Source organism: Argentina anserina, chromosome 5, assembly GCF_933775445.1.
Source record: "Argentina anserina chromosome 5, drPotAnse1.1, whole genome shotgun sequence".
NCBI classification, from domain to species: domain Eukaryota; kingdom Viridiplantae; phylum Streptophyta; class Magnoliopsida; order Rosales; family Rosaceae; genus Argentina; species Argentina anserina.
Window position 1 is genome coordinate 2,822,973 of NC_065876.1, and position 27,714 is coordinate 2,850,686.

General features: G+C 38.4%; 2 protein-coding genes and 1 pseudogene across 2 annotated transcripts; 2 read left to right on the forward strand and 1 right to left on the reverse strand.

The window, feature by feature from the left end:
• Positions 1-179: 179 nt before the first annotated feature.
• On the reverse strand, positions 180-11,031 carry LOC126794307 (DENN domain and WD repeat-containing protein SCD1). The gene is made up of 31 exons (XM_050520983.1): positions 10,751-11,031; positions 10,556-10,649; positions 10,080-10,281; positions 9,859-10,000; positions 9,633-9,733; positions 9,482-9,545; positions 8,981-9,094; positions 8,133-8,353; positions 7,454-7,508; positions 7,275-7,358; positions 6,834-7,029; positions 6,613-6,721; positions 6,191-6,254; positions 6,057-6,101; positions 5,831-5,906; positions 5,630-5,703; positions 5,489-5,539; positions 5,061-5,218; positions 4,042-4,089; positions 3,538-3,595; positions 3,338-3,421; positions 2,952-3,210; positions 2,665-2,864; positions 2,505-2,569; positions 2,142-2,265; positions 1,754-1,935; positions 1,566-1,637; positions 1,313-1,473; positions 1,119-1,160; positions 606-814; positions 180-474 (listed from the first exon to the last, which is right to left on the reverse strand). The coding sequence occupies exons 1-31, from the start codon at positions 10,922-10,924 to the stop codon at positions 379-381; spliced, it is 3,624 nt and encodes a 1,207-aa protein (XP_050376940.1). The 5' UTR covers positions 10,925-11,031; the 3' UTR covers positions 180-378.
• Positions 11,032-13,286: 2,255 nt separating this feature from the next.
• Positions 13,287-22,790, forward strand: LOC126794071 (cytochrome P450 CYP736A12-like; annotated as a pseudogene).
• Positions 22,791-24,070: 1,280 nt separating this feature from the next.
• Positions 24,071-27,586, forward strand: LOC126794317 (cytochrome P450 CYP736A12-like). Its single transcript, XM_050520994.1, has 2 exons — positions 24,071-24,748; positions 26,753-27,586. Exons 1-2 carry the CDS (start codon positions 24,074-24,076, stop codon positions 27,584-27,586), a joined length of 1,509 nt encoding a protein of 502 aa, XP_050376951.1. The 5' UTR covers positions 24,071-24,073.
• Positions 27,587-27,714: the final 128 nt, after the last annotated feature.

The following is a 27,714-nucleotide window of genomic DNA, read 5'->3' on the forward strand; positions in this document are numbered from 1 at the left end:
AATGGGATAGTCATTTCATATTAACGAAGAATGTGAATACAATATATTTTGTTCGGGTATAATTTCAGTTACTTCCTGTTCTATTTTAATTTTTCAGTCATAGCTTGCCATTGGCAAATTATATGAGAAATTAAAACGAATTACAGTAACCAAACAGAAACATACTGACAAGAAAGAAACAAACAGAAACACTGTCGACATCATACTGACATGAAAATACAGTAATACACTAATCAACCAGGAATGTAGCATTCGTATACCATATACTACAATGACCAGACAACTTTGATCTATTTCCACATTGTTTTCTGTTCTTTAAACTTTAAAGTACCATGACATTTACTATTTATATTCAAATATAATACACAAATGCAAGACTCAGATGTTTATGGTGGCTTCCCACAGCCTAAGCTGGCCCTTGCGATCACCACTGCATATCCTTTTCCTCTCGAGGTCTGTAGCGACGCATCTTACCTGGATAACAAAAGTTGGGAAACTAATTATCCACCAATTGATACATGAAGAGACTAGTATGTGCAGAAAGAAATAAATACAAATCGTGCTTCTAAGTGCAGCAAAAGCAAAGCGCTGAGGATATTGCATACCACAGCAGCTGTTCTTTGTGGTGTTCGGTATAGTTGCCACCCCGCCATTTTTGATCCCGTATTAGAGAAGCCGCCAAGCTTCTCTTGAGGCCGATGAAAAAGAGACATGGAATTATCAGCTGCTCCAATTCCTAACCAGTGTTCCGCAGCATTGATGGACAATATAGCAGCAGTGTGGACAGTAACATTTTTTACACATTTTATGCCTCCTGCATATCAATAACAGTTAGTTGCACACAGAACAATAAAACAAAATAAAAAATAATGTTCAAGTGAAGGACCCCATTTAAGGGTTTCAAAATAGAAAGTCGAATACCCAGATAGACTATAGTTATTAGTTCACTAATCCAAATCAACCTATTGCAGTGAATATTAACTTTTCAGTGAAGTGTCTGCTTCCAGTTATAGAAAAGTGAATATCTAATCTTTTTGTGGGAGAAAAGATATATCTAGAGTTCTAGACTAAACCAAAAGAATGAAAAAATTCAAAGGTTCAAAACATTGGTAATGTACCTTCCACATTTTCCCAAAAGCGAAGTAAGCCATCTGTGGAACCTGGAACCAGAGATCAGATAATACAGTTATTCATAAATGTGAAGAGTGAGGTACCAGAACAAATTTTGATATTATGAAAAACCAGAGTAGTGTGTATAATAGAGTACTGCATAAAATTGAAAAAAAAGAGGAGTATTGCAGAAAATACATACCTGTGATTATTCCTCTGTCAAGTTGGGAGTACTCAACAGATAATATTGGACCAGCATGGCATGCAAGAACAGCATCACATGTTCCTCTGGAGATGGACCACATTCTTGCCGTCCAATCGTCACTACCAGTAACCACTGTATCCCCCACCATTCTAATCGACCTGCATGATTGGCAATAATATTTGGCTTAATTAAGGCTATTTAAGTAAATATAGGAAATCAGGGAAAAAGAGAGTATGCTTCTTTAGCTCACCGGATCCATTTTGTGTGCCCTAGAAGCTTGTGCATTTGCCTACCGGCACGAATGTCCCAGATGTTAGCAATGCTGATCAAACAAGAACTCAATGGATTAGCGACAAGGATTTAGAATTCTAGAGAGATAAAATAATTTTATTTTGAAACTTAAAACGTCGAGATCATTATGATTTTCGATGTACATACGCATCTCTACCACCAGCTGCTAGGATTCCAGTAGAATCATCATATTCCATGCATAGGACGGCACTAGAGCAACGACCAACAGTTGCCACACAAGTATCAGTTCTGACATCCCACATTTTAACAGTTCCATCATGAGCAGCAGTAAGAACACGTTCCCCTGACAGCATGCGAGCACAGCTAATCTACAAGGACAAACAGCATATATTGAGTTTTCATGTATTCGTAGTGTGAAATATTAATGCTGATGGAAATAATGGTCAAATTTCTGGTGACGTAGATTAAATTGCACCTAGGAAACAGGTTGCCTACTGTTGATTATACTGTCTGCTATGCATATACTTCTGTGTTTTGACAACTAGTAATGTAAGAGGCAAATAAGTAGGCTAACCTGTGCATCATGGCCTTTTAACTCTTCCAGAAGCTGTGTAGTTTGCTTATCCCATACTAAAACGGATTGGTCATCTGATCCAGATACCACTTTTCCTCGATCTGAACTTATTGCACGGATGGTTCTGCAATAAGGCCAAAACCAAAAGCATATGAGAGGAAGGACACAAAAGCTATAACTTTGATTAGTCATTACAGAAAATGATACAGCCGTTAGGAAGAAAATGTAGACTAGCACCCACTTATATTGACAAATGCACACGCATGTGCTCGCAAATGAAATAACCAAATTAATGATAATTGTATAAAAATTAAACATGACAATAATGATAGCAATAACAATGAAAGTTGTACAAAGACTAACCTTGTGTGTCCTTTCAAAGTTGCCCGAAGTTCGTTACCACGAAAACTAGGATCCCAGATCTTAACCTGAATGGTTGTTAAAAGAATTAATATTACTATTTACAAGAGGGACTCTTGTGAAATTGTTGTGTGGTAGAAGAAACTAAAGATGTGAAGCTCACAGTGCAGTCTGTGCTCCCACTGATGAAGAAACCTGCATCTTCACGGTCACCCACAAGATCCCAAACTTCCCTCCTTGTTACACAATGTAAAGCAGTAATAGGGCCAGTATGACCTCTGAGTACTCGAACATTGGTTTGGGCTTTCTTCTGTCCAGTTGCTGACAACTCTCGCTTATGGGATGTTCCATTTTCATTTGTAGCTTAATGAAAAGATATAATGGTGATCCAGATGTAGACAACTGAATCAAACATAAAACACAAGCAACTGAGTTTGGCAACTAAAATACCTGAAGATCCACCATCAGAAGTCCATTTGCGAACACGACTGAAAGAGTTGAGTCTGGTTGAATTATCCCTGCTGAACATGCTCTGAACCCAGCTCCGCCCAACACCGGAGGCCTCGGCAGGTTGCTGACTCTCAACTGTAGCATCTTTTGAACGTGGAGATGTTAATCCATGAGACATCGATTGAGCCTTGAAAGAATTGATTCCCCAGTAACCAATTCGTAGTTGTTGAACGTGTGACAATAACCCCCTCAGCTTTATCTGAAAACCAGGAGAAAAGTCAAGGAACATCATCAGGAAAAGTGAAAGAAGAAGGAGCAATAAAAAAAATTACAAGGATATTAGTCATATTAAGTAGAAACCAAAAGAAAACTATTAATTTACTTACAAATTGTGTGTATCCAATGTTGTTCTTCTCAGCTAGTGTTTCAATTATGTACCATGCATCAAGATCAGGAAGTCCCAGTCCAGCCTTCAAATGATACAAACCACATTCTTTCTATTAGTCATAGTCATGCTTATATTACTAAAAAGCAAAGGAAATAATTATGAGGTGCAAAAAAGACATAAATAGAAGAAATACAGAACCATGTGTAATTCCATCAAAGATAGCTGATCAGTCACCAAAGATGCATAGTTGGCCGATCTGTTACAAGTAACAATAGATGACAAACAATTAAGCAAATAGAAGTTACTTGTTTTTTCTGCACTAAGCAGGAACGTAAATTATACTGTAGCATGGTGATCTAATTGAAAACATATAAAAGGAAATACTCAATCGGCACTCATTTCCATTGGTACATTTTATGTCAGAACTTACTAATCATACTTTTGGTGTTTGCAAATAAATGGTATTTTTCATGACATAATGGTAGAACACAAAATTTCATTGAATAATTCAAACATGACAAACCACTCAGTGGGCAAGACCACCTATAAGGCTATGAATATCTTATTGCTATAATTTGCATTCTGTGCACGCAAAAGCCCATCCAAAATATAATTTTGTTTTACTTGCACAAGTGTACATTTATATAATCAGATAGATCATAGGGCAGGACACAGAAAATATAAAAGCTCTCCAATTCTTACTTGTTTGCAGAACGTTCCATTAGATAGTCAAAGTAGCTGTCCCAAAAACTGCAATGATAAAAAAAAATAAACACGTTAAAGAATCATTTTTTGTCAGTAAGAGGGGGAGAGGAACTCATAAAACATCAGAAGAAAGTTCCCTAACATTAAAGGTGAACTGTCAGTCCACTTCGTCATTAACGAAGAAGACAAATAAACTGCAGGGCAATCAGATAGGATGAGATGGCAACCTTTAGAGAAGTTTGGGTTCAATGTGCTGCTAGTGTGTTGCTTATCAATAATATAACATTCATTTCTTCCTCTCACAATTCTCATATATCTCTGCCCTAATGATGAATTCCTCCAAAGCCATTTGTTTACTTACTAAACCTGATGGTATTATGTATAATTCTGCAGCTCTGAACACCTACGGAGATTGAAACTAAAGGAATTTTTCCATGTTTTGCATCTAATTGTCAGATGTAAAGACCTATCTCTTTAATTTGAGAATTAGCCTGAGCATTAATATTGATGATGTGATGGTCTAACAATAAAAATTAGCAACTAGCTTTTGAAATGGATAGGCAAATCTTATAGGCCTAGTGATGAAGAATACTAGCAGCATATCTAAGTCCAGTTTTGGGAAAGTTTTATGATATCTTCCTTATTATAATTTGCTTTATTATTAGACAAAATTTGCTGTATTATAGGAAGTCTTATGGATTACTTGATCCTAAGAGTTCTAGGGTTTTAGCCTCTTTATATATAAAGGCCTTTGTAGTCTTTTGCTGGCAGGTTCCAGTATGTGAAAATTGAAAGCTTTTGCTTCCTTCCAGGTTTGTGTGTTGCAACTTATCATTAGCTGTGATGCCTAAAACCTCTGGGTGTGATGCCTAGAACCCCTACAGGGTGATAGTAGCACCATCCTCTTTTTAATAACCTTATCTTAATCGCCCTTTCGTATGAGTACTTAAACAAACCCTATAGCAGGTTGTCCTGCATCACCAGCAATCAGTTGTTGGAAAAATTGGGGGCCATACCGTAATTCCTCCCAGATGGACAAAGATAAAAGATGGCGCTGAACATAATCTGAAACATTATTTCCATCCTTCTTGAACATTTCAGCAGACACTTCAAGGGCATCTCTGATGGTCTTCCAATCATTTCTGGAGGTTGCACGACTGATAGCTATTTTCAGCTGAACTTAAACAAAGTTAGTGTCTAGATAAGAATGACATGGTAACAAAAGATACAGTTTATACTTAAAACTCTGTGGAGGACAGAATTGTTATCTAGCTTGAATGGAAAACAAGACATGTTTTTTTTTAACTAAAAATTATCAACACTAATAAAAAGTCATGATGAAATCAGTGAAGAACAATTGTCAATACTATGGCTTTTCATTTTGCAGTCTCAAACTGTAACTATGCATTAATCAGATCACGGAGATATTCAGTAAGATTTGTACCAGTTCCTTCACAGCAATAAATTGTTCTTCAGTCAACTGACAGTGCCATCCCTGAGTGCATATAAAACCAGTATTACTAACTGCTTTATGAATCCTTCTGGATTGTGGAGAAAACTACAAATTCTTTCAAGAGCAACCTACCGAATTTATGTGCTCCCTTATACATTCAACAAACCCACTGCCACCAATTCCCTCCGCATCAGATTCAATTAAAGCTGCAGAACCAATATATTAATGGACAGGTCGTTGGAAAAGTCAAGCAAAATATACTTTTAAGAGATAGACATCAGAAGTTTGCCACATCATAAGAAATGTGAGAGTTCATTATTCAAAGAAGCATACCAAGGATTGTTCCATATTCAAATGAAGAAAGAGGATCATCAGTAGGTCCCAGTTTTAGAAGGCGCAGCCACAGACCCTGCACATCAAACATAATTTATCACAATATACCAAATATTGCAACTGTCAAAAGGACAACCATTAGCATTTAGCAACAACAGTTGACTAAAAATGCACACAAGTATGTAAATTTGACCCAAAAAAGTCAAAAACGACAAGGAAAATGTACCTGCAGCTTAACTTGTATGTCCAAGACCATACATTCCCTTTCAGCCTGAATGAACAATTTTAAGTCAGTTCACGAATGCTCTAAAGTACAAATACTCCCTACTCGATATTATGTAGAAAGAATCTAAGACTTACAGCGCGCTCCAATGGAGTTAGAGTTTCCGATTTGGGGTCTTTACCAGTATGGACAGAAGGTGAGCTGAGAGAACCAGGGAATTAGAAACAGCAATAAGTAGTACTTTACTCAGCTGCAATTCTATATTATATATAAATATTATATTATATATAAATGAAATTATAGTGTAACCGTTATACCACACAGAAAACTACTTGAGTGGCATGTGATTGCCTTTATTCTACAGTAGGAATCGGTAGCTAAGGTTTCAAACAATTCTGAACTGTCTAAATCCAACTACAATCTGTCGCCTATGGTTTTCAGATATTTCAAAAAGTACAGCATATGTTACAGGTCTAAAGCAGATTTATTTCAAGATTGACTAAAAACAACAGTAATGAGCAAAATTTGATATTCATCTACAATAATGTGCAATTTATACCTGGCAGATAAACCACTTGCTGCAGCGAGAATTTGCTTCCTCTTTTCTTCTTCCTCTTCTGTTCTAATGTTTGAGGGAAACCTGTCATAAGTGTATGTCCCACCTGAACCTAAGAATTCAGATAAAAGGAGATAAAAATAAGCACCTATAGCACACTTTAACTCTCTATGCTTCTCCTCGTATCTCTTCGAATCTTAAATCAACAGTAACATCGAATCTACCTGATGTTCCCACATCAGTATCCGCTATTGTCATAATCTCAGGCTCAACTATATTTGAAGGCAGAATTGAAATAGGATTCTGGCCCCTTCCCAGTGCATCTTGTAACTTGTCAAGTAGGTTATTGTTGTTTTCATCAGAACCTAAACCTCTTTCCAGATAATCCATGAAACCATGTGATTCCAAAAATTGTGTCAACTGTAAATTTTAACAAAGATATAAGCATACCACTAGCAGTGGAAATTCATAATTCAAGTTTAAAAAATTAAAGTTAATTAACAAATTAATTAGGCAGACCCATATTTTCCTTCTGGCAGTAAGAATAGTAATTAATTACAATTACAACTACAGTAATAAGGCCAGTTACTAGATTAATGAGTATAGCTGTTATATGCAATCCATAATCAAAAATCAAAGACCACAACAGGTGTGAAGAAGCATACCATGGGTTCAGGGGGTTGCTGAGTTGACCGAGAGCGCATCTTCAAGAATGCTTGAACGTTGAAGACGTGTGTAGCAGAAAGTTCCTTTGGGTAAAAAATTAACAATTCAATTAACTAATGTACAAATATGAACCAAAAGCAGATAATCAACATCAGATATAAGATGAAGAGTTGCATACTATGAAGTTCCGATAGCCACTTAAAAGTGAAGCAAAGAACTTTAAGAACACTAACCTGCACAAGAAATCAAATGCAAGGAATAAGAGTCCAAACTTTAATGTTGTATACAAAGTGCGATATATATATATATATATATATATATATGTGGAGAGGATCGAGAGCGGACGTCCACATTGCGGATGACGGCGATTCCGGCGACGCGCAACGACGGCATGGATGGTGTCAACCGTGCAGTTTAAGGGAAATTTGCAGATTCCGGCCGTTGTGGGCCGACAATGGAGCTCCGGCCGGCACAGACAGGAGCGCCGGGAGTGGGGGGAGCACGGCTGGCACCATCCACGCTTTCGTTGCACGTCGACGTCCGCACTTTGGTGCACTGCGGACGTCCGTCTCCGATTGGGCATATATATAAACAAGAAGTCTCTTACTCTTTATCAAGGATAATACTGCATGTCTAATCAAAGAAAAGCATTTCTAGTTCATATTCCATATAAGCGGAAAACACTAACATCAAAAGAGCGTAATCTTGGATTGCATTGTAATTAAGGCATAGACATCATAGAGTTTACACGGACAAGAAAATGACATCATCCATCAAATCATTCTACCGAAGTACTTATACACACAAGGGAAGTAATAAGGACTTCATAAAGATTTTGACTTGCCAACCAAGCTTACCTAAGTTGTAGGTCATGATCCTCTCCCCAAGGTTTGTTGCCAAGTTTAGGATATTGCTCAGATGAATTGAAAAGACCATCTTTCATCAGATCAATCCCCACAACATTGGGATACAATAGCTGCGTTATTTCCTGACGCAAACAGCTTAGTTCTGGCTCAGGAATAGAAGGTATATCTTCTGTTGTTGTGATACGATTGAATTCCAGGTCCACAATAACTACCTAGAACCACAGTGAAAGTCAAGAGAACAAACAATACACCAGGTCAGTTTCTTGTGTAGTAAGAAAACTTCATGCTTATGAAATTTGTAAAGACCCAGAAAGAAGAATTCACAGAGACCGAATAACCCAGGAAAAAAAAGTACAATGGATTTAAAAGCTGTAAGGAATATAAACGTTACGCAACAAGTACCATACCATGATCTGTAATACAAGTATAATATAGAAACAGAATAAAATGAAGAGGGATGCCTAAGATATTTTAACGAGCCTTAACATTTCATATACATAAGAGATACGTTTTTTTCCGCTACATTTTGTTGCATAAAAACATTCATGATAAACTAGACTATCGATCTACACAAAGTACTTAGATTAGCAAATTCTCCCTCTGTAAAAATGTCTTCAAAATAGAGCAAACCATTGGAAAGAACAAATACCAAAACTGTTCTTCTGTAAAGAATTCGAACAATATTCTCAGACTTAATCATTTCGAAGACAAAATAAAAGGTGCAACAGTAACGTTATGTTTACTAGAACAGCTAAAATATAGAATACATAAAAGCTAATAATATGCTTTTCACCCTAAATATCTATAAACAAAAAGGCAGTTTCTTGGAAAGAACTTACACCATCCATTGCTAGAAGAGATGTATCAACACCTGAATGAAGACCCATCATATACGGCGTAGGGGCATCAATATAGTCTACTCCACTGAAAAAGAGTAATGGAATGTAGACTTGCTTCCACATAGAAAAACATGCACAAATTAGACGAGTCAAAATACAAGATGTATAACAAAATACTACAGGATTAGCAATTTCAATATTCAAATATATATATACATATATAGGTACACACATCTATGAGATTATTCCTCTTTTTTTTTTTAAAGTTCAATAGAGGGAAAACATATATTCTTTGCAGAAGAAATGACACGTTTATCAGAGAAACAGGGGATATCATAAACACAAAATGGACAAGAAGTCCATCATGCACAAATAAACTAGCAAGTAGAATTTTCCATTAAGCCAGCCTAAGCTTACAAGAAACAAACTAAATGAAGCATATGTGTTGAGCAGCATATTTTCCACAGGAAACAAAAAGAAGTTACTAAGTATGAAGCTTACCTGCCACCGAAATGGATATATTAAATAGCAAATGGCTTCTGATGCAAGAGTCAGAAGAGAATATCTGCCAAAAGTAGGACAAAAGGTTAACTAAAGGATGCGGGAGTGCACTGCTGAGAAAGCGAGATGAGAATTTGCGTCAGATTCGTACTTGTGTGATCGAATCAAAATCCTCCTTTCAAGCAGCACGGCTGTGAAAAATTTAATCAAGTTGTCAACGTCTAAACACTGAACCAATGGCTGAAATGATATCTGCATGAATGAAATGTAGCACATTACAACCAAGTTAACAATCAACAGCGGCAAGAAGTATATTTACAACCAGCAACATCTAGAGGCACACAACTGAGAAAGGAAGAAAAAATTAGAGGCTATACATCAACATGGGGGAGCCCATCCTTCGGTGGAGTCTCCACAGAAAGCAGAACATTGTCGATAGCAAACAAAACTCTATCCTTCCCAGGAGCCGGAAGAGGTACATTGGACACCATCAATGCAATAATATCCCATAACGGTTTGCTGTAAATGTTGCACAAACGTGAATGCAACACCAGTATCAAAATTCCAACCAAAAAACTCACCACAAAGAGATTCTCACCTGCTTCCGGTAGAGGAAAAACAGAGCGCAAACAACTCCTCCAGTACATTTTTAAGTAAACGTAGACTAGGTGACCGCGAAACTAGACATATACATTTGTCAGCAAACGAATTCGCCGGTATACAATATGCTTCAGCAATATCCTCACTGACCGGATCCCGGAAAGCAATGCAGCTAACATAGATTTTCGATCCATCACCCTCTGCGCCAAATTACGAACCGCATTTAAAAACCAGTAACGCTTCTCTACAAGGACTCAGAAGCCGCTCTATTTTACGGTTCATCTAAGCATACTAATCGAAATAACAACTCATCTAATAGATCAAACTTCTGCTAAAGCTTAATCCTATCCTTAATTAATCTTCATTCTAAGCTTCTAAGCTCGCAACTCCAACTTAAACTATGAAATATGTAAAAACGACATCGTTTATGAGGATAGCTATGCAATTAGGTTAGAGAGCTCGAGCTATTCATACCAGTAAGAACAATGGGATAGCTCCGTGGAAGCATCGCCGCATCATTGGCATCGAATCCCGACGAGTAGAACGAGACGCCAGCTGGCAGCACACACTGGAAAAAAAACACAACGATCAGCTCAAACTGAAATTAAAAACTCGATTCCGGCGAGAGGGAAAAGAGGAAAGTGAAACGGCGTCGTTCTGGTGACTTACGGTGGGGAGCTGAGGCGGCGGAGAAGGATAGAGAGTGTGGTTGGCGGGAGGGAACTGGTCGAGCAAAGACGGCAGGTACATTTCGGCGAAGCCGTGGAATCCTCTGTCGCCGTCGAGGGTCCGAATCTCCGGTCCGATCCCGCAGACGACGAAGTGCTCGAAGATCTGTGCCATTGGTTTGGTCAAACGGTCAACGATCGTCCTCTCTCTCTCTCTCTGTGCAATCGGAGAGAGGGGCTCCGAGATCTGTCTAATAAGGATTTCGTAGAGTCGTAATACCAGAAGCAGGGTAAGATTTATGGATTTCAATGTAACTGTAACTCTGTAAATTTGAATTCTACGCAACTTACAACTATAAATTGGGTCGGGTTAGCGCCATACAGGTTTTCCGGTCTTGGGCCCAAATACGGTTGGGCTGGACTCCACTCGTGATCAAGCAAGCTACAATAAGTAAAAAACTTTTAACGACACATTGTCCATTGGAAATAAAATCAAACATAATATTTCGGACGGTAAAATCTCACGGTACTTATATAAGGAAATTTATTTGCCCTAAAAAATGCTCGTCAGAAATGAGAGCTTTTTTTGTAGTGGTAATCGAACTCAAATTTATATGGCCATAACTCTACTACTACAAATTCCAATTATTCATGTTAAGCTTGTTGTCTTTGGTGAGTTGCCGAGCAAAGAACAACTCCTTGCCTTATGGGAGAAAAAAGAAACTCCTTATCTTGAATGGACAAAAGATCGGAGATAACATACTTTGGTCAGAATAAGATAATTGATGACACTAGAAAGTTGATACCATTCAACATGGCTGATTTTAGTGTCATTTCATTGTTCATTTGATAGAGCGTACTAACTTGTTCACTTGATATGTTTGAACACACAACTAGAAAAATTTGTAATAGCGACCTCTTTTGGATACTCTTCTTCTAACAGTACGTATTGTTTGAGTGGAGTAAATGGCACCGTCCGTGCCTTCATCTTTCATCATTTTCATCAATGAGAAACAACCAAAAATCTACTTATATACGTACAATACTCATTTTTTTAATTACCAACATTTGGAAGACATTGATTACTACTTGCGTTTTGGTGTGAAATTTTAAGAACAAAACCGTGCAGTTCAATAGTCTCAGATAAGACAAGATTTCAGTTATTAATCACATATAGTGGTTTTATTGGTTTTTCATATCCACTTTTGTTTTATTTTTATTTATTTTTCAAGTTTTGCACATTTAAGGTTATTACTGGTATCTTGATTCTAGACACATACCTAATTAAAGGGCTCAAAGACTCATAGATTCTAAACCAGCTAACTACTTTTCTTGATCATAAGTTCATGCTACATTTATAAAAATGAATACAACTCTCCCACGCAAAAGTAATTTTGTGCAGAGATCTACAATTTTGTGATGTCCAACTCCCAGCTGAAAATTCATTTGCCTGGACTAGAGAGTTGAAACACTATAAATGAGCTGATCGAGCTTGTCATGCATGCACCATATTTTATTTCCCAGTTTGTCTCTCAAAGTCTCAACTCCACGTGCAAAAAACAGAAGCAATTTCAACAGATTACAACGGAAAATTTGGGACATTCATGTTGCGGGGCGGTTATAGGATCTAAAGACCATCAGATTTGATCAAAACTTGTAGGCTGAAGCAGCTCTATTTAAGCTTCATCTAGTTCTTGTATCCCTCAAGCAGCAGAACAAATTGAGCGCATTGCTCTGCCTGATGCAGACACATCTGACTCTCTTTTATGGCCGCACTCCTCCTCAAGAATTCTGACAGTAAAAGAAGCTTTTGTTTTATTCTCAAATCATGGTGAGCATAAAAATTGGGGTAAAGTGATCTGGAGTAAAACAATTCAACCCCGCAAAACTCTTGTTGTTTGGAGGACTCTTCATGGGCGTTTACTAACTGATGAAGTTTTAAAACGTTGAGATTTTTCATTTCCATCTCGTTGCTCCTGTTGTGGAAGTCATGCGGAATCGGGTACACATCTTCTTTTGCATTGTTCTAAAATTGTGGCTTTATGGAAATGAGTTTGCCTTATATTTTCTCATTCATTCTCGCCTTGGGGTACACTTGATGAAGTGTTTAATGGTGTTGGTGTTTCAACGTTCCCAAAACCTAAACGTCAACTTTGGTTTCTAGTCTCATGTAATCTAATTTGATTTATTTGGATCACTAGGAATCTGGTGTGTTTCGAATGTAAGATTTTTAATGTGTTGGAAACCCAATGTCATCTTTTGGAATTGTTCAGAGAATCTGCTATGCATTCTTTTCATCCTTACAAGAAGCATCACGATATGTCTATTTTCTCTATTCTTGATATCTCAAAATTGTCTGCCAATATTACCAGTTTCATCCCGTCGTTTAATTAAGGGTTTCTTGGCTGGGGATTTGCTATTTTCTAGGAGTTATATATATATATATATATATATATATATAGTTTTGCATGTGTGGGTGTACACATGTCGGATTGAGCTTTTGTTTATCCTCTTTGTTGGAGTTTATCAGACATAGGATGTCAGGTTATTTTGTCTCCCTCTTTTGTTAGTTTGATTTCAATAAATTAAGGGTTGTTTGCCCTATTAAAAAAAATCTTCTATCTCCTTAAGCAGATCCAAAAAGGCACGTACAATGGATCCTTGAACAATAATAGCCATCCTCCTGGTTCTCTTCACATGCCTTTGGTCGCTCATCTTTGCCTTCTCAAAACCAAAATACAAAAAACTACCACCCGGCCCTCGGCCACTGCCAATAATCGGAAACCTCCACATGCTAAGCAACCTTCCACATCGAAGCCTCACACACTTGGCCAAGAAATATGGACACATCATGTCCATTCGTCTAGGCAGTGTTCCTCTCATCGTAGTCTGAAGGTACATATATTGACCTCCATATAGTTGATGAATATCCAAAGGTGTGGAGGACAAGTCATGAAGATTTGATATGCAAAAGGAGAATTGAAGTTGTTTCCTAATTGGACTAGGAAAATATTACGGTTTGTTTTTCCTACCAAAGAAGTCTCCACCGATTTGATTATGGGTAGATTGATATATATTTGAGAATATATATTTAGTTAAATGGTGTTTGGGAATTGTTATAAAAAAAGTATTTTATTTTAAAAGGTGTATTCCATATTTATATGGATTTTTTCCTTTTCTATCTAAAGTTATATTAGGAAGGGATTTGAGCTTAATACATATTTGTGTTAGGGTTTAGATGATGGCCGGCTGGTATATATAGGATATATATATGCAGTAGGTTTGGAGCCTTCAAACACACACGGATAGAGAAGAAATAAGGTGAAACCAAATAGAAGAAATTTCACAAAAAGGAGAGCTCAGTTCTAAGAGATCTGTGTGACTCCATTGAAGACCTTAGTGACAACATCAACGTTCTTAGTGAGGTTGATCATCCATGTGACTACAACGATCTTAGTGAGGTTGTAATCGACACTTGAAGCAACGGTCTTAATGAGGTTGTTTCAACACTTGATTGTGATTATCAAGTAAGAAGTATTTTACTTTGAGAACTATATTATCATAGATTAAAATGTAATCTTTGTAATATGAATTGTTCAATAGAAAAGTGAAATTCTTCTATATTTTCCGCTGCTATTACCTCTCCCAAAGCCGCAGAGCTTTTCCTCGAAACTCATGACACTAATTTCGCCAGCCGTCCGACAGACCAAGCCTCGGATTACTTGTACTACGGCTCAAAGGGCATAGTCTTTTCGCAGTACGGTCCCTTTTGGCGCCAAATGAGGAAGGTCTGCATGCTTCAGCTATTCGGTTCAGCAAAAATCGAGTCTTTTGCGCCGTTGCGGAAGGAGGAGCTGGGGGCACTGGTGTCGAAGCTGAGAGTGGTTGCAGAGGAAGGTGGAGTCGTGGATATTAGTGAGAAGATTGGAACGCTGAATGAGGACATAACGTACAAGATGCTAGGTTTGATAACTTTGATTTGAAAGCCATTATTGAGGAATTGTTATCCTTGTTTGGGACTTTCAATATATCTGATTATGTTCCTTTCCTTGCTGCACTTGATATTCAGGTATGCTAGCTATTCCCACAAGTTCCCAACTCGATCTTTTACCATATATACGCATTTCTCTTCGATGATTAATTGATATAGAACCATAACCAATATGCATTGATAGACAATCTCGAACCGAATCTTCTTTATTCTAGATTATTAATTGTGATATTTATGTATTTATATTTTGAAAATTCGAACCCATGAACTACTTTAACCCTTTGGGATCAACAAATTAACCTACTTTTGATCAAATAATTAACCAGCTAGTCAGCAGCAATTAGTCATCGATCGGGGGTACTTATCATTTTGTTGGACCCCATCTAAAAAAGCCAGATGATCGATCAACTGTTAATTCCGGCGATATATATCCTTTCCCTTAAGCAGTTGATCTTAATTGATTTCATATCTAGCTAATATAATGAACCAGATATCTTAATGACTTAATTTGTTTGGATGGAAATTATACTAATTATATCCAATATTGGTCATGTTATATGCTACGTACTGCTAATACGTACTTTTGATCGATGATAGGCATACATGTACGTACGTACGTACGTACGTACTTAATTAAGATGCATATGCATGCATTTGTTGCCTTCCAGCCAAAGTTTATAAGCAGAGGATTCCAGAAAGGCTGACCTGATCTTGGAGTAGATACGACATTAATTAAAATTAATTCAATGATGCAATGGTTCCATTCTACAGAATTACAAGTACTTGATGTGGTGAGTGGTGACACACACACATATAGTATGAATTTGTCTTAATTAATGATGCAATGATTCCTTTGTCTCAGGGATTGACCAAGCGCTTAAAGAAACTTAGAAAGCAAATCGATCAGCTCCTGGAGAAGATAATAGACGAGCATGAACAAGTTGCCAAGACCAAGAGTGGGAAACATGTGTTGTAATAACAGTGATATATTACATATATAATTAATAAATTGAATTATAAATAATTATAAATCAGAAATGAAGAACACGAAAAGAAATTCAACAAAAAATACCGAACGATTTGTGATGGAAGAACTAGTCGAGACGTGTGCGATACCACACTGTCCTTAAGACATTTACGCCTCCTTTACCGGTGCAAGGATGCTTGGCGCTTGTCTCCCAGGATATAACGACTAAACAATTCTAGAAAGTTGCACTACTAACTAGAACCCTCAACGAACTCGAAAGGTACCTCTATCTATCACCAGAGAAGAACTAAGAACTTTGAGAGTGGGAGAGAAATGTGTTTCGAATGGGATGATTTTACAATGAAAGGATGGTGGCTATTTATACTGTGAGGATTTGCAATCAGCAATAAATAAGATGGCGGTTATAGAAATCAAAAGATCATAACATATATGAGTTACATATGTTACAAACATTGATTTCAATTCTGTTATAATTCTCCATAACACACAATAACTCAGTTGTTACAAAAGAAGAATTTGAACAGTTAAGAGAATTTGAAAAGTCAAAACCGAATTTTCGGAAATGCAAAAAGAATCTGCGTTCCGACCCTCAATTCGGTGTTGCATTCGTGTCCGCAGGTCGCACGGGCATACACGAGTTTCCCTTGCGACCTAGGATTTGCACCCCCCCTACGCGTGCGCGAGAGGGTATAAGGGGGCTTACACACTTTACAATCCATACACAATGGATTCTATATAAAGTCTTTTCAACACTTCTCTTTTCCAATGCGGGACAAATACTTTTCCCTCATTCTAAGTAGCCATCTTTGAGTGACAATTTCTTATTCACCCACAAACCAAATTACACAAACAAACATATGATCTTGTAGCCCTCATTATGGAGAACTCAAATCTATGTTCACCTTTGATTAATTATAAGTTTAACTTAATTTAATTAATCAATTAAAATTTAGTTTTAAATGGTTTTTCCAACCATTTTTTCCAACAATTCCCCACATGAATGAAATTGACCACCAAAGACTCGATAGAATTTGGTGATAGATTTCTACGGTTGAAACCTGCATAGGATAGGTAGGTTTGACCCTTTGAACCTTCCCTTATAAAAGTATGCTTACTTTACTAACTAAATAATAGACGCGATGTCTTTGAACTATTCGTCATTTGTGTAAATGATAACATACTTTACACAGGAGTCTCCCTGGTACACTTCGGTTCTCATTTTTGTGCCCATTTTGGCCATGGAACACACGCCTGGTTCTGCAAGTAGTTTGATAAGAGTTATGCCCTCATTAACTCCCCTAGAAGCGGCCCCACTTCTCTCTTGCATAGGTGATCTCTTAATTAAGAGTAACCCGCATTACTCTGCTCGATTTCTCAACGCATAAGAATCATTAAAAGTTTTAACTTAACCTCATCCTTTACGGGTATCACTGGTTTTTATCATAGGAATGGACTTGGGGAACTCCCCACAGTGATCCGAACTAATCTCTACAGTTTGGTTTTCCCTTTTGAACCTAGATTTTGGGATCTCCAGTCAGCTAGGTTGGGTATCCACTGTAGTGATTTTTAATTTCCAATGGGCTTTAGTCTCATTCACTTCGATGATTTTTCAACTAACTCTCTGTTTAACCCTTTAGTTAAAGGATCAGCAATATTATCCTTAGACTTTACATAGTCTATAGAGATAACTCCAGTTGAGAGTAGTTGTCTAATGGTATTATGTCTTCGACGAATGTGTCTAGACTTATCATTATACATCTTACTCTGTGCCCTGCTAATTGCAGATTGACTATCACAATGTATACCGATCGCAGGCACAGGTTTTGTCCATCTAGGAATGTCCTCTATGAACTGGCGTAGCCATTCTGCTTCCTCCCCACATTTGTCTAGTGCTACAAACTCAGACTCCATTGTGGATCTAGTTATAACTGTTTGTTTTGAGGACTTCCAGGACACGGCTGCACCTCCTAGCGTAAATACATATCCGCTAGTAGACATTGAGTCTTTCATGTCAGATATCCAGTTCGCATCAGTGAACCCTTCTATAACAGCTGGGTATGATGTGTAGTGCAACCCGTAGGTACGAGTATACCTTAGGTATTTGAGTACTCTTCCAATCACTTGCCAATGCATAGCTCCAGGATTACTCGTGTACCTACTTAGCTTATGAACCGCATAAGCTAGATCTGGTCTTGTACAATTTGTTAAGTACATTAGACTCCCAATTATTCTTGAATACTCTAATTGCGAAACACTTTCACCTTTATTCTTGGACAAATGTAGATTTAAATCTACAGGAGTTCTGACAATTCCAGAACCTTCCTTGTCAAATTTCCCAAGAATATTGTCCACATAGTGTGTTTGACTCAACACTAGCCCTTCTGATGTTCTCGTAATTTTAATTCCTAAAATGACATCAGCAAGTCCCAAGTCATTCATGTCAAACTTAGAATTCAACATGTCTTTAGTAGACTTGATCATCTTATCGTTGCTCCCAACGATAAGCATATCATCCACATACAGACATAAAATGATATATCCATTTTCAGTGTCTTTGATATATACACACTTATCACCTTCATTTATTCTAAATCCACTGGTGATCATGGCATTATCAAATTTCTCATGCCATTGTTTTGGTGCTTGTTTTAAGCCATATAATGACTTAACCAATCTGCACACCTTCTTACTCTGAGAAGGAGGAGAAAAACCTTCTGGCTGTTCCATGTAGATTTCTTCTTCTACATCTCCATTTAGGAAAGCCGTCTTTACATCCATTTGGTGTACTTCAAGTTTGCGCAATGCTGCAATTGCAAGTACCATCCGTATGGAGGTTATTCTCGTCACAGGAGAATAAGTATCAAAATAATCCAAACCCTCCTTTTGCATATAGCCTTTAATAACAAGTCTAGCCTTGTACTTTGTCTATTGACCCATCAACTTTTAATTTCGTTTTGAAAATCCACTTGGAAGTCAAAGGCTTACATCCAGGTGGCAAATCCACTAATTCCCAAATGTGATTTTGCATGATGGAGTCAACCTCACTTTTGATTGCTTCTTTCCACAGAGGACCATCGGTAGAGCTAACTGCCTCTTTGAAGGTACGGGGATCACCTTCAACCATATATGACAGAAAGTCAGGTCCATAGGACTTTGCGGTCTTTGCCCTTTTACTTCGTCTAGGTTCAACCTCAGACTTAGATTCGGACTCCAACTCAGATTCTTGATCTTGAGCATCATCAGTTTCGGCTCGGTTGTCTTCACGTGCCCGTTTAGAAGAATTAAATTCCTCTCTAGACTTCCGTGGAAATACATTTTCAAAGAAAGATGCATTTCTCGATTCCATTATCGTATCCTTATGGATTTCAGGAATATTCGAATCGTGGACTAGGAATCGATAAGCCGAACTGTTATGTGCATATCCAATAAAGATGCAATCAACCGTTTTAGGCCCATTCTTCACCTTTTTAGGCTTAGGAATTTTCACTTTTGCCAAACATCCCTATACTTTTAAGTATTTGTAGGATGGTTTTCTCCCTTTCCATAACTCATATGGAGTTTTTTCTCTTCTTTCCTTTTGGGCACCTTATTTAAAAAGTAATTTGCCATGAGAATCGCGTCTCCCCACATGTTGGGTGGCATCTCAAAACTGAGTAGCATAACATTCATCATATCCTTTAGAGTATGGTTTTTTGTGTTTTGCTACACCATTTGATTGTGGTGAGTATGGAGCAGTCCTTTGATGTATAATCCTATTCTGAGCACAAGTCTCAGCAAATGGCGATTTATACTCACCCCCTCGGTCACTTCTTAGTGCCTTAATTTTCTTGTTGAGTTGGTTCTCAACCTTTTTATAGAGAATGAACTTCTCTATGGCCTCACTTTTGCATTTTAGCAAATACACATAGCAATATTTCGTGCTATCATCTATGAAGGTAATAAAGTATTTATTATTCCCTCTAGATACCGTTGATTTTAAATCACACACATCTGTATGAATCAGATCAAGGGGTTCATTGTTTCCTTCAATACTTTGGAAGATGATCTAATCAGTTTTGTCTCTACACAAGTTCACACTTGTGCATGTTAATTGACATATATTATATTCTTCACTACCATAAATTAGGAAGACTCATATAGGTGTAATAACTAGTTTTTGACAATAAACAATCCACCACCCATGGCTCTATGTCAATTTCAGACAAAACACATTTGTTAACACGGAGTTTTATACTCATAAAACCCTTAAGAACATACATCAATTTATTCGATAATTTCAGTTCTGTTCTACAGATCAATCTAAAAACTTGGCTTGGTCATACCATAGCTCTAAGTCATTTAGTCCCCAGTCATAATCACTGACTTTTTCCATGCTATCATCTGATATCATACAACAGAGGTTCATGTCTGCAACCTCCTGAGTGACGGCTTCAATCAGGTTTGCCTCTCTCTTTTTGTTCCTCTTTGGTTTGTTGCAGTCCACAGACTTGTGACCAGTCTTGTCACAGTTGTAGCACTTGCCTTCAAACCTTGGCTTCTTGGATATGCCTCCTTTCGGCCCCAGTTTGGACCCATGATACTTGCCTTTCTTGTTTTTGGAACCTTAACCATGTTCCATCATGTTTGCCTTGGCAGAGACATCATTGATCCATGCTTTCTTTTCGGATCCTCGGTTGTCTTCCTCAATGCGAAGTCTAACCTCTAGATCCTCCATGGTCATTTCCTTTCGCTTGTGCTTCAAATAATTCTTGAAGTCCTTCCAAGCAGGTGGTAACTTTTCAATAGCACATGCCACTTGAAAACTTTCACCTAGTTGCATTCCTTCAGCGTGAATCTCATGCAGGATTAGCTGAATCTCAGAGAATTGACTCATCACAGTTTTCGAATCCACCATTTTATAATCAAGGAAACGGCCCACGATAAACTTCTTGGCGCCGGCATCCTCGATTTTATATTTTTTCTCCAAGGATTCCCATAGCTCCTTTGCCGTTCTCATGCTAATGTACACATTGTACAATGAGTTGGCTAGACCATTCATGATATAATTCCTACATAAGTAGTCAGAATTATTCCATGCATTAACATCAGCAATCTTTGCTTGATCGCCATGGTCATCTTCCTTTAACTCAGGAGCATTCTCCGTCAAAAATCTTGCAAGATTCAGAGTGGTTAGATAAAACATCATCTTTTGTTGCCAACTCTTGAAATGCAAACCGTTGAACTTCTCAGGTTTTTCCCCATGGGATAGTGAGACAGGTACAACGGGAGCAGTAGGTACAGTTGGCACCAAAGGTCCCTTGCCATTTCCAGAATTTTCTCCGTTAGTCATTTTTAGAAACGAAACACACACACAAGGTGTAAGTTTACTTGAAAAAATTCAGATAAATATCGAATACAAATTATATAAGCAATATCAAAAATAAATGTCTTAAGATTGTTGTAATAACAGTGATATATTGCATATATAATTAATAAGCTGAATTATAAATAATTATAAATCAGAAATGAAGAACACGAAAAGAAATTCAACAAAAAATACCGAACGATTTGTGATGGAAGAACTAGTCGAGACGTGTGTGATACCACACAGTCCTTAAGACATTTACGCCTCCTTTACCGGTACAAGGATGCTTGGCGCTTGTCTCCCAGGATATAACGACTAAACAATTCTAGAAAGTTGCACTACTAACTAGAACCCTCAACGAACTCGAAATGTACCTCTCTATCACCAGAGAAGAACTAAGAACTTTGAGAGTGGGAGAGAAATGTGTTTCGAATGGGATGATTTTACAATGAAAGGATGGTGGCTATTTATACTGTGAGGATTTGCAATCAGCAATAAATAAGATGGCGGTTATAGAAATCAAAAGATCATAACATATATGAGTTACATATGTTACAAACATTGATTTCAATTCTGTTATAATTCTCCATAACACACAATAACTCAGTTGTTACAAAAGAAGAATTTGAACAGTTAAGAGAATTTGAAAAGTCAAAACCGAATTTTCGGAAATGCAAAAAGAATCTGCGTTCCGACCCTCAATTCGGTGTTGCATTCGTGTCCGCAGGTCGCACGGGCATACACGAGTTTCCCTTGCGACCTAGGATTTGCACCCCCCCTGCGCGTGCGCGAGAGGGTATAAGGGGGCTTACACACTTTACAAAATATACACAATGGATTCTATATAAAGTCTTTTCAACACTTATCTTTTCCAATGTGGGACAAATATCTTTCCCTCATTCTAAGTAGCCATCTTTGAGTGACAATTTCTTATTCACCCACAAACCAAATTACACAAACAAACATATGATCTTGTAGCCCTCATTATGGAGAACTCAAATCTATGTTCACATTTGATTAATTATAAGTTTAACTTAATTTAATTAATTAATTAAAATTTAATTTTAAATGGTTTTTCCAACCATTTTTTCCAACAACATGGCCAGCATGAGGATTTTGTAGACGTGTTGCTCTCGTCAATGACCAAACCGTTGAACCCCAATGATGAGCAAGTACACTATCTTGATCGAATAAATGTGAAAGCCATCTTACTTGACATGATTGGCGCGGCTTTTGATACTTCAGGGACATCTATTATTTGGGGCCTTGCAGAGCTCTTGAGGCATCCAAGGATCATGAAGATTCTCCAAGAGGAGCTCCAAAATGTCGTCGGTATGAACCGAATGGTGGAAGAGTTTGATTTGCCAAAGCTGGATTACTTGAGTATGGTGGTCAAGGAGAGCTTCAGACTACATCCAGTTGCTCCGTTACTAATCCCACGTGAATCCATGAAGGACATATCAATCAATGGATTCCACATACCCAAGAAGGCGCGGATAGTGGTAAACATCTGGAATGTTGGAAGAGATCCTAACGTTTGGTCAGAAAAAGTGGAGGAATTTTATCAAGAAAGATTCGTGAACAACAACATAGACCTAAAGGGACATGACTTTCAGTTCCTCCCATTTGGGTCTGGCCGGAGAGGGTGTCCTGGTATGCAATTAGGCCTAACCACAGTTAAGCTAGTTCTGGCACAAGTACTTAGTATGGGACTATAAGTAGATGCTATTCAAGGAAAAATAAATAAAACAAATACTGTGATAGCTTTTTACTGTCTAGTAACATGTATTAGCTAATACAAGTATCACTGAAATCAAAAGTACCAGACTGAACATCAAAGTTGAGAAACGTGACTTCATCTACACAATTACCTCACAAAATTGCCTTGCTGATTCTATCATTTTACCCTTTTCCGTTTACAATACCGATAATCTTCTATCTGATCTTCATCTAACCCACTAACCATTTTCCACCTGTCATGACCCGGCTCATCAGCACTAGACTTAGCTTTGTGCTCAGATTTTTTAAAATCGTGACTACTCCACTTATCGCTGGATATACTGTGTCCTAAACCAGATCCCGAGTTAATGTGATGTTTCCGCCCTTTGAAATCATGCCGATTTCTCTCTCATCATCTTTCTCACTGATATATTGATGATGGCTCCGACTAGAATCACTACAACACTGCTCTCTCCATTCCTTTTGATATCTGGAGCTTCTATGATAGTGTTTGTGTTTGTCACTGTCACACTGCTCTCTTATTTTATTTTCCTTTCTCGAACTTCTATGATAATGTCTGTGTTTCTCTTCACTGTGCCCACTGGAGCACTCGGCATATCATCCGTTTCTGAACTTAATTTCTCATTGCTATTATACAGTTTCCCTTCCCTATGACCGACCACCAAACGAGAAGTCTTCCGATGACCCAAAACTATGTGATCGTCATACATCTCATTACGATGGCAATCTTGTCTCGGAGACCTTCTAGTGGAGCCGACACTGGAGTAGCTTACACTCTTTTCCTTATTAACATAAGATTTACGGTCTTGCAATCTTGCAGCCCCATTATATTGTTGCCTCTTCCAGCCTTCATCGTCATCACAAGATTGATCACTCCTTATATTCTCCTTTGAAAGTTTTCTGATGTGGACGCTGTTCTTGGCTGAAGAATGAACCCCGGAATCACATACCTTTCAAAAATAGATTTCACTTCCCTGAAAAAGTTAAACAATATAGGCAAAATGTTCTAAAGGAAAAAAGACAAAGCACATATGAAACTCGCTCTAAATGCAGGGTGATGTTGCCAGCTGAACTAATTAAGGGTGAAACTTGGTGTCTTGGTCCACAAATATAAATGATTCACCATGAACGCCAGTACGCCACAATAATACAATACTTGGTGTCTTGGTCCACAAATATAAATGATTCACGACCCACATTCACCGTTATCTCTCTCATGAGTCTCATGACTCTCATCTCAAATTTTGGAATGCCAGAAACAATGAGTTCTTCAACAATAACAGCAGCCATCCTCCTGGCTCTCCTCACATGCCTTTGGTCACTCATCTCTACCTTATCAAAACCAAAACTACCACCCGGCCCCCGCCCGCTGCCGATAATAGGAAACCTTCACAAGCTAGGAAAGCTTCCCCATCGTAGCCTCCAGCACTTGGCCAAAGAATACGGAGACATCATGTCCATTCGTCTAGGCAATGTTCCAGCCATAGTAGTCTCTTCCCCAATAGCCGCAGAGCTATTCCTCAAAACTCATGACACTAACTTCACCAGCCGGCCCAAAATACAAGCCACGGAGTACCTGAGCTACGGCTCAAAGGGCATGATCTTTTCCCAGTACGGTCCCTACTGGCGCCATATGAGGAAGGTTTGTACGCTACAGCTCTTTTGTCCAGCAAAACTGGAGGCTTTCGCGCCATTGCGAAAGGAGGAGCTGGGAGGGCTGGTGAGGAAGCTGAAGAAAGCTTCAAAGGAAGGTGAAGTTGTGGATGTTAGTGAGCAGATTGGCGCGATGAACGAGGACATAACCTATAGGATGGTGTTGGGCTGTACAAGGGATGACAGGTTTGATTTGAAAGCCATTGTTGAGGAAGCGTTGTTATTGGAAGGGGCTTTCAATATAGCTGATTTTGTTCCTTTCCTAGCTGCACTTGATATTCAGGTAGTTCACCATGTCTGCCACTTGCACTTGCAGCTCTGCCCAATGCTCCAATATGCTCATATGCTCGAATACTAGCTATTCCCATGTTCTCAACTCGATCTCCATAGACATTTCTCTTCGATGATTAAGAAATATTTGAAGTTATGAATTAATATGCAATGTCAGACAATTTTTGAACCAAATCTTTCTTTATTCTAGATTATTGTTTTATTATATACAGAACCGATCAAGAGAGGATGTCCTCACGCCCCAAAAGTGCGGATGTTTATGTTTTCACCGGAATTCATCACCGGCAACGATTCTTCTCTTGCCAAACAAAGCCCGGGCTATGATTTGGAGTTTATGCTTGCGATCAAGTTACCGGAGGCCGATTTGCAGTTGATGTTGATCAAGCATGAATTTTCCAGTGAGTTAGCTCCTAAGACATTCGAGCTCGATCTCTTTGGCCCTTATCTTCTTGGTGACGTTGTCGGGATAGTCCAAGACTGTTCGCAAGAAAAAACGTCGTCGGGGTGGTTGGATTCCGGTGAAAGAGCCGACATCCGCACTTTTGGTGTGTTGCGGATGTCCGCTTATATATATATATATATATATATATATATATATATATATAGTCTCTATCCAGAGTGAAACTTCACTCTGAAATTACAGAGTGAAGTTCCAATTTTGGCACACTTTTCGGTCAAATTTTTTCACCATAAGCGATTCAATATTTAGGTATGATATTCAAGATCATCTATACAAAATTTCATCTAATTTGGATATCGTTAAGGTATTGAAATTAGATTAAATCAATGAATGAATTAAAACTGTTCAACGTGAACCGTTCGTGTAAATCCCAATTTTGAAAGCTCAAACCATTGTCAAATTGGATGAAATTTTGTAGAGATGATCTTGAATAACATACCTAAATATTGAATCACTTATAGTGAAAAAATTTGACCGAAAAGTGTGCCAAAATTGGAACTTCACTCTGTAATTTCAGAGTGAAGCTTCACTCTGGATAGAGACTGTATATATATATATATATATAAACATCAGCGCTTTCACCATAATCCCTCTACCCCGATGACGTTTCTCGTGCCGAACGAAGCGCAGGACCATCTCGACGACGTCACTAAGAAGTTAAGGTCCAAAGAGATCAAGCTCAAGCTCGAACGTTTAAGGAACTAACTCACCGGAAAATTCATGCCCGATCAACGTTGACTGCAAATCTACTGCCGGTGACTCCACCAACAAGCAGAACCTCCAAATCATGGCCCGGGCTTTGTTTGGCAAGGAAAGAGTCATTACCAGCGCTGAATTTCAGTGAAAAGCATGAACATCCGCACTTTTGAGGGGTGCAGACATCATCTCTCTCGATCGTATATATATATATATATAGGCCGTTTCAAGTGTGGATTTAGCTGTTCTGGCGACCGGCGACGCGCAACGACGGTGCGGATGGTGCCGGCTGCACTCCCTCCCTCCTCGCGCCCATGTCTTTGTCGGCCAGTAGTTGCCGGAATCTCGAAAATTTTGGAAATTTAAAGTTTATCGGCACCGTGTATAATTTTCGAGATTCCTACAGCCGTGACCGGCGTTGCAGATTCGGCCAACACATACAAGATTGCCGGGAGAGGGGAGCACGGCTAGCACCAGCCGCGCCGTCGTTGTGCGTCGACAGTCGCCGGAACGGCCGAATCCGCACGGTTCAGACGTCCACACCCGATAATCCTCCTCTATATATATATACACACATAGCAGTCAGCTAAACATTTTGAAATTTGGTCCATCAACTGTCAATTCCATCGGATATATATCCTTCAATTAAGATAATGCATTTTTTGCCTTCTTGCTAAAGTTTATAAGCAGCATATACTTTTTTTCTGGTGACCCGCTTGATCTTGAAATAGATAATTAATGATCGACACTGCATAACATGCTTGATTTGATGATGAATGACAAATGATTGATGTCAATGCTTGAATTTGTCTAGTTGATGCAATGTTTCCTTTGTCCCAGGGATTGACTAAGCGCTTAAAGATTGTCAGCAAGCAGATTGATCAACTCCTAGAGAAGATAGTAGACGACCATGAACAAGTTGCCAGGACCAAGACTGGGAAACAAGATTGGCATAAGGACTTTGTAGACGTGTTGCTCTCGTTAATGAACAAACCATTGAACCCCAATGATGAGCAAGTACACTATCTTGATCGAGAAAATGTGAAAGCCATCTTACTAGAATTGATCATCGGCGCTTTACATACTTCAGCTAGCGCTATTATTTGGACCCTTGCAGAGCTCTTGAGGCATCCAAGGATCATGAAGAATCTCCAAGAGGAGCTCCAAAATGTGGTCGGTATGAACCGAACGGTGGAAGAGTATGATTTGCCAAAGATGGATTACTTGAGTATGGTGGTCAAGGAGAGCTTCAGATTATACCCTAGTGGTGCGTTACTACTCCCACGTGAATCCAACGATGACATTACAATCAATGGTTATGACATCCCAAAGAAGTCGCGGATTATAGTAAACGCCTGGAGCATTGGAAGAGATCCTAACGTGTGGTCTGAAAATGTTGAGGAATTTTATCCTGAAAGGTTCGTGAATAGCAACATAGACCTAAGGGGACGTGACTTTGAGCTCATGCCATTCGGGTCTGGTAGAAGAGGGTGTCCAGGTATGCAGTCAGGCCTAACCACAGTTTGGCTAGTTGTTGCACAACTGGTGCACTGCTTTAACTGGGAGCTCCCAGATGGATTGCTACCTCAAGACATAGACATGTCCGAGGAATTCGGTTTAGCAATATCAAAAGCCAAACACTTGCTTGCCAAGCCAACTTACCGTCTTATCTAGATAATTTTTTTTTGTTTCAATGTAATCTTACGTGGTTTCTTGTATTTCCACACCTTTCTTTCCTTCAATAAAGAATTAAATAAAGTCATATATATATATATATATATATATATATTTTGGAGTGTTTA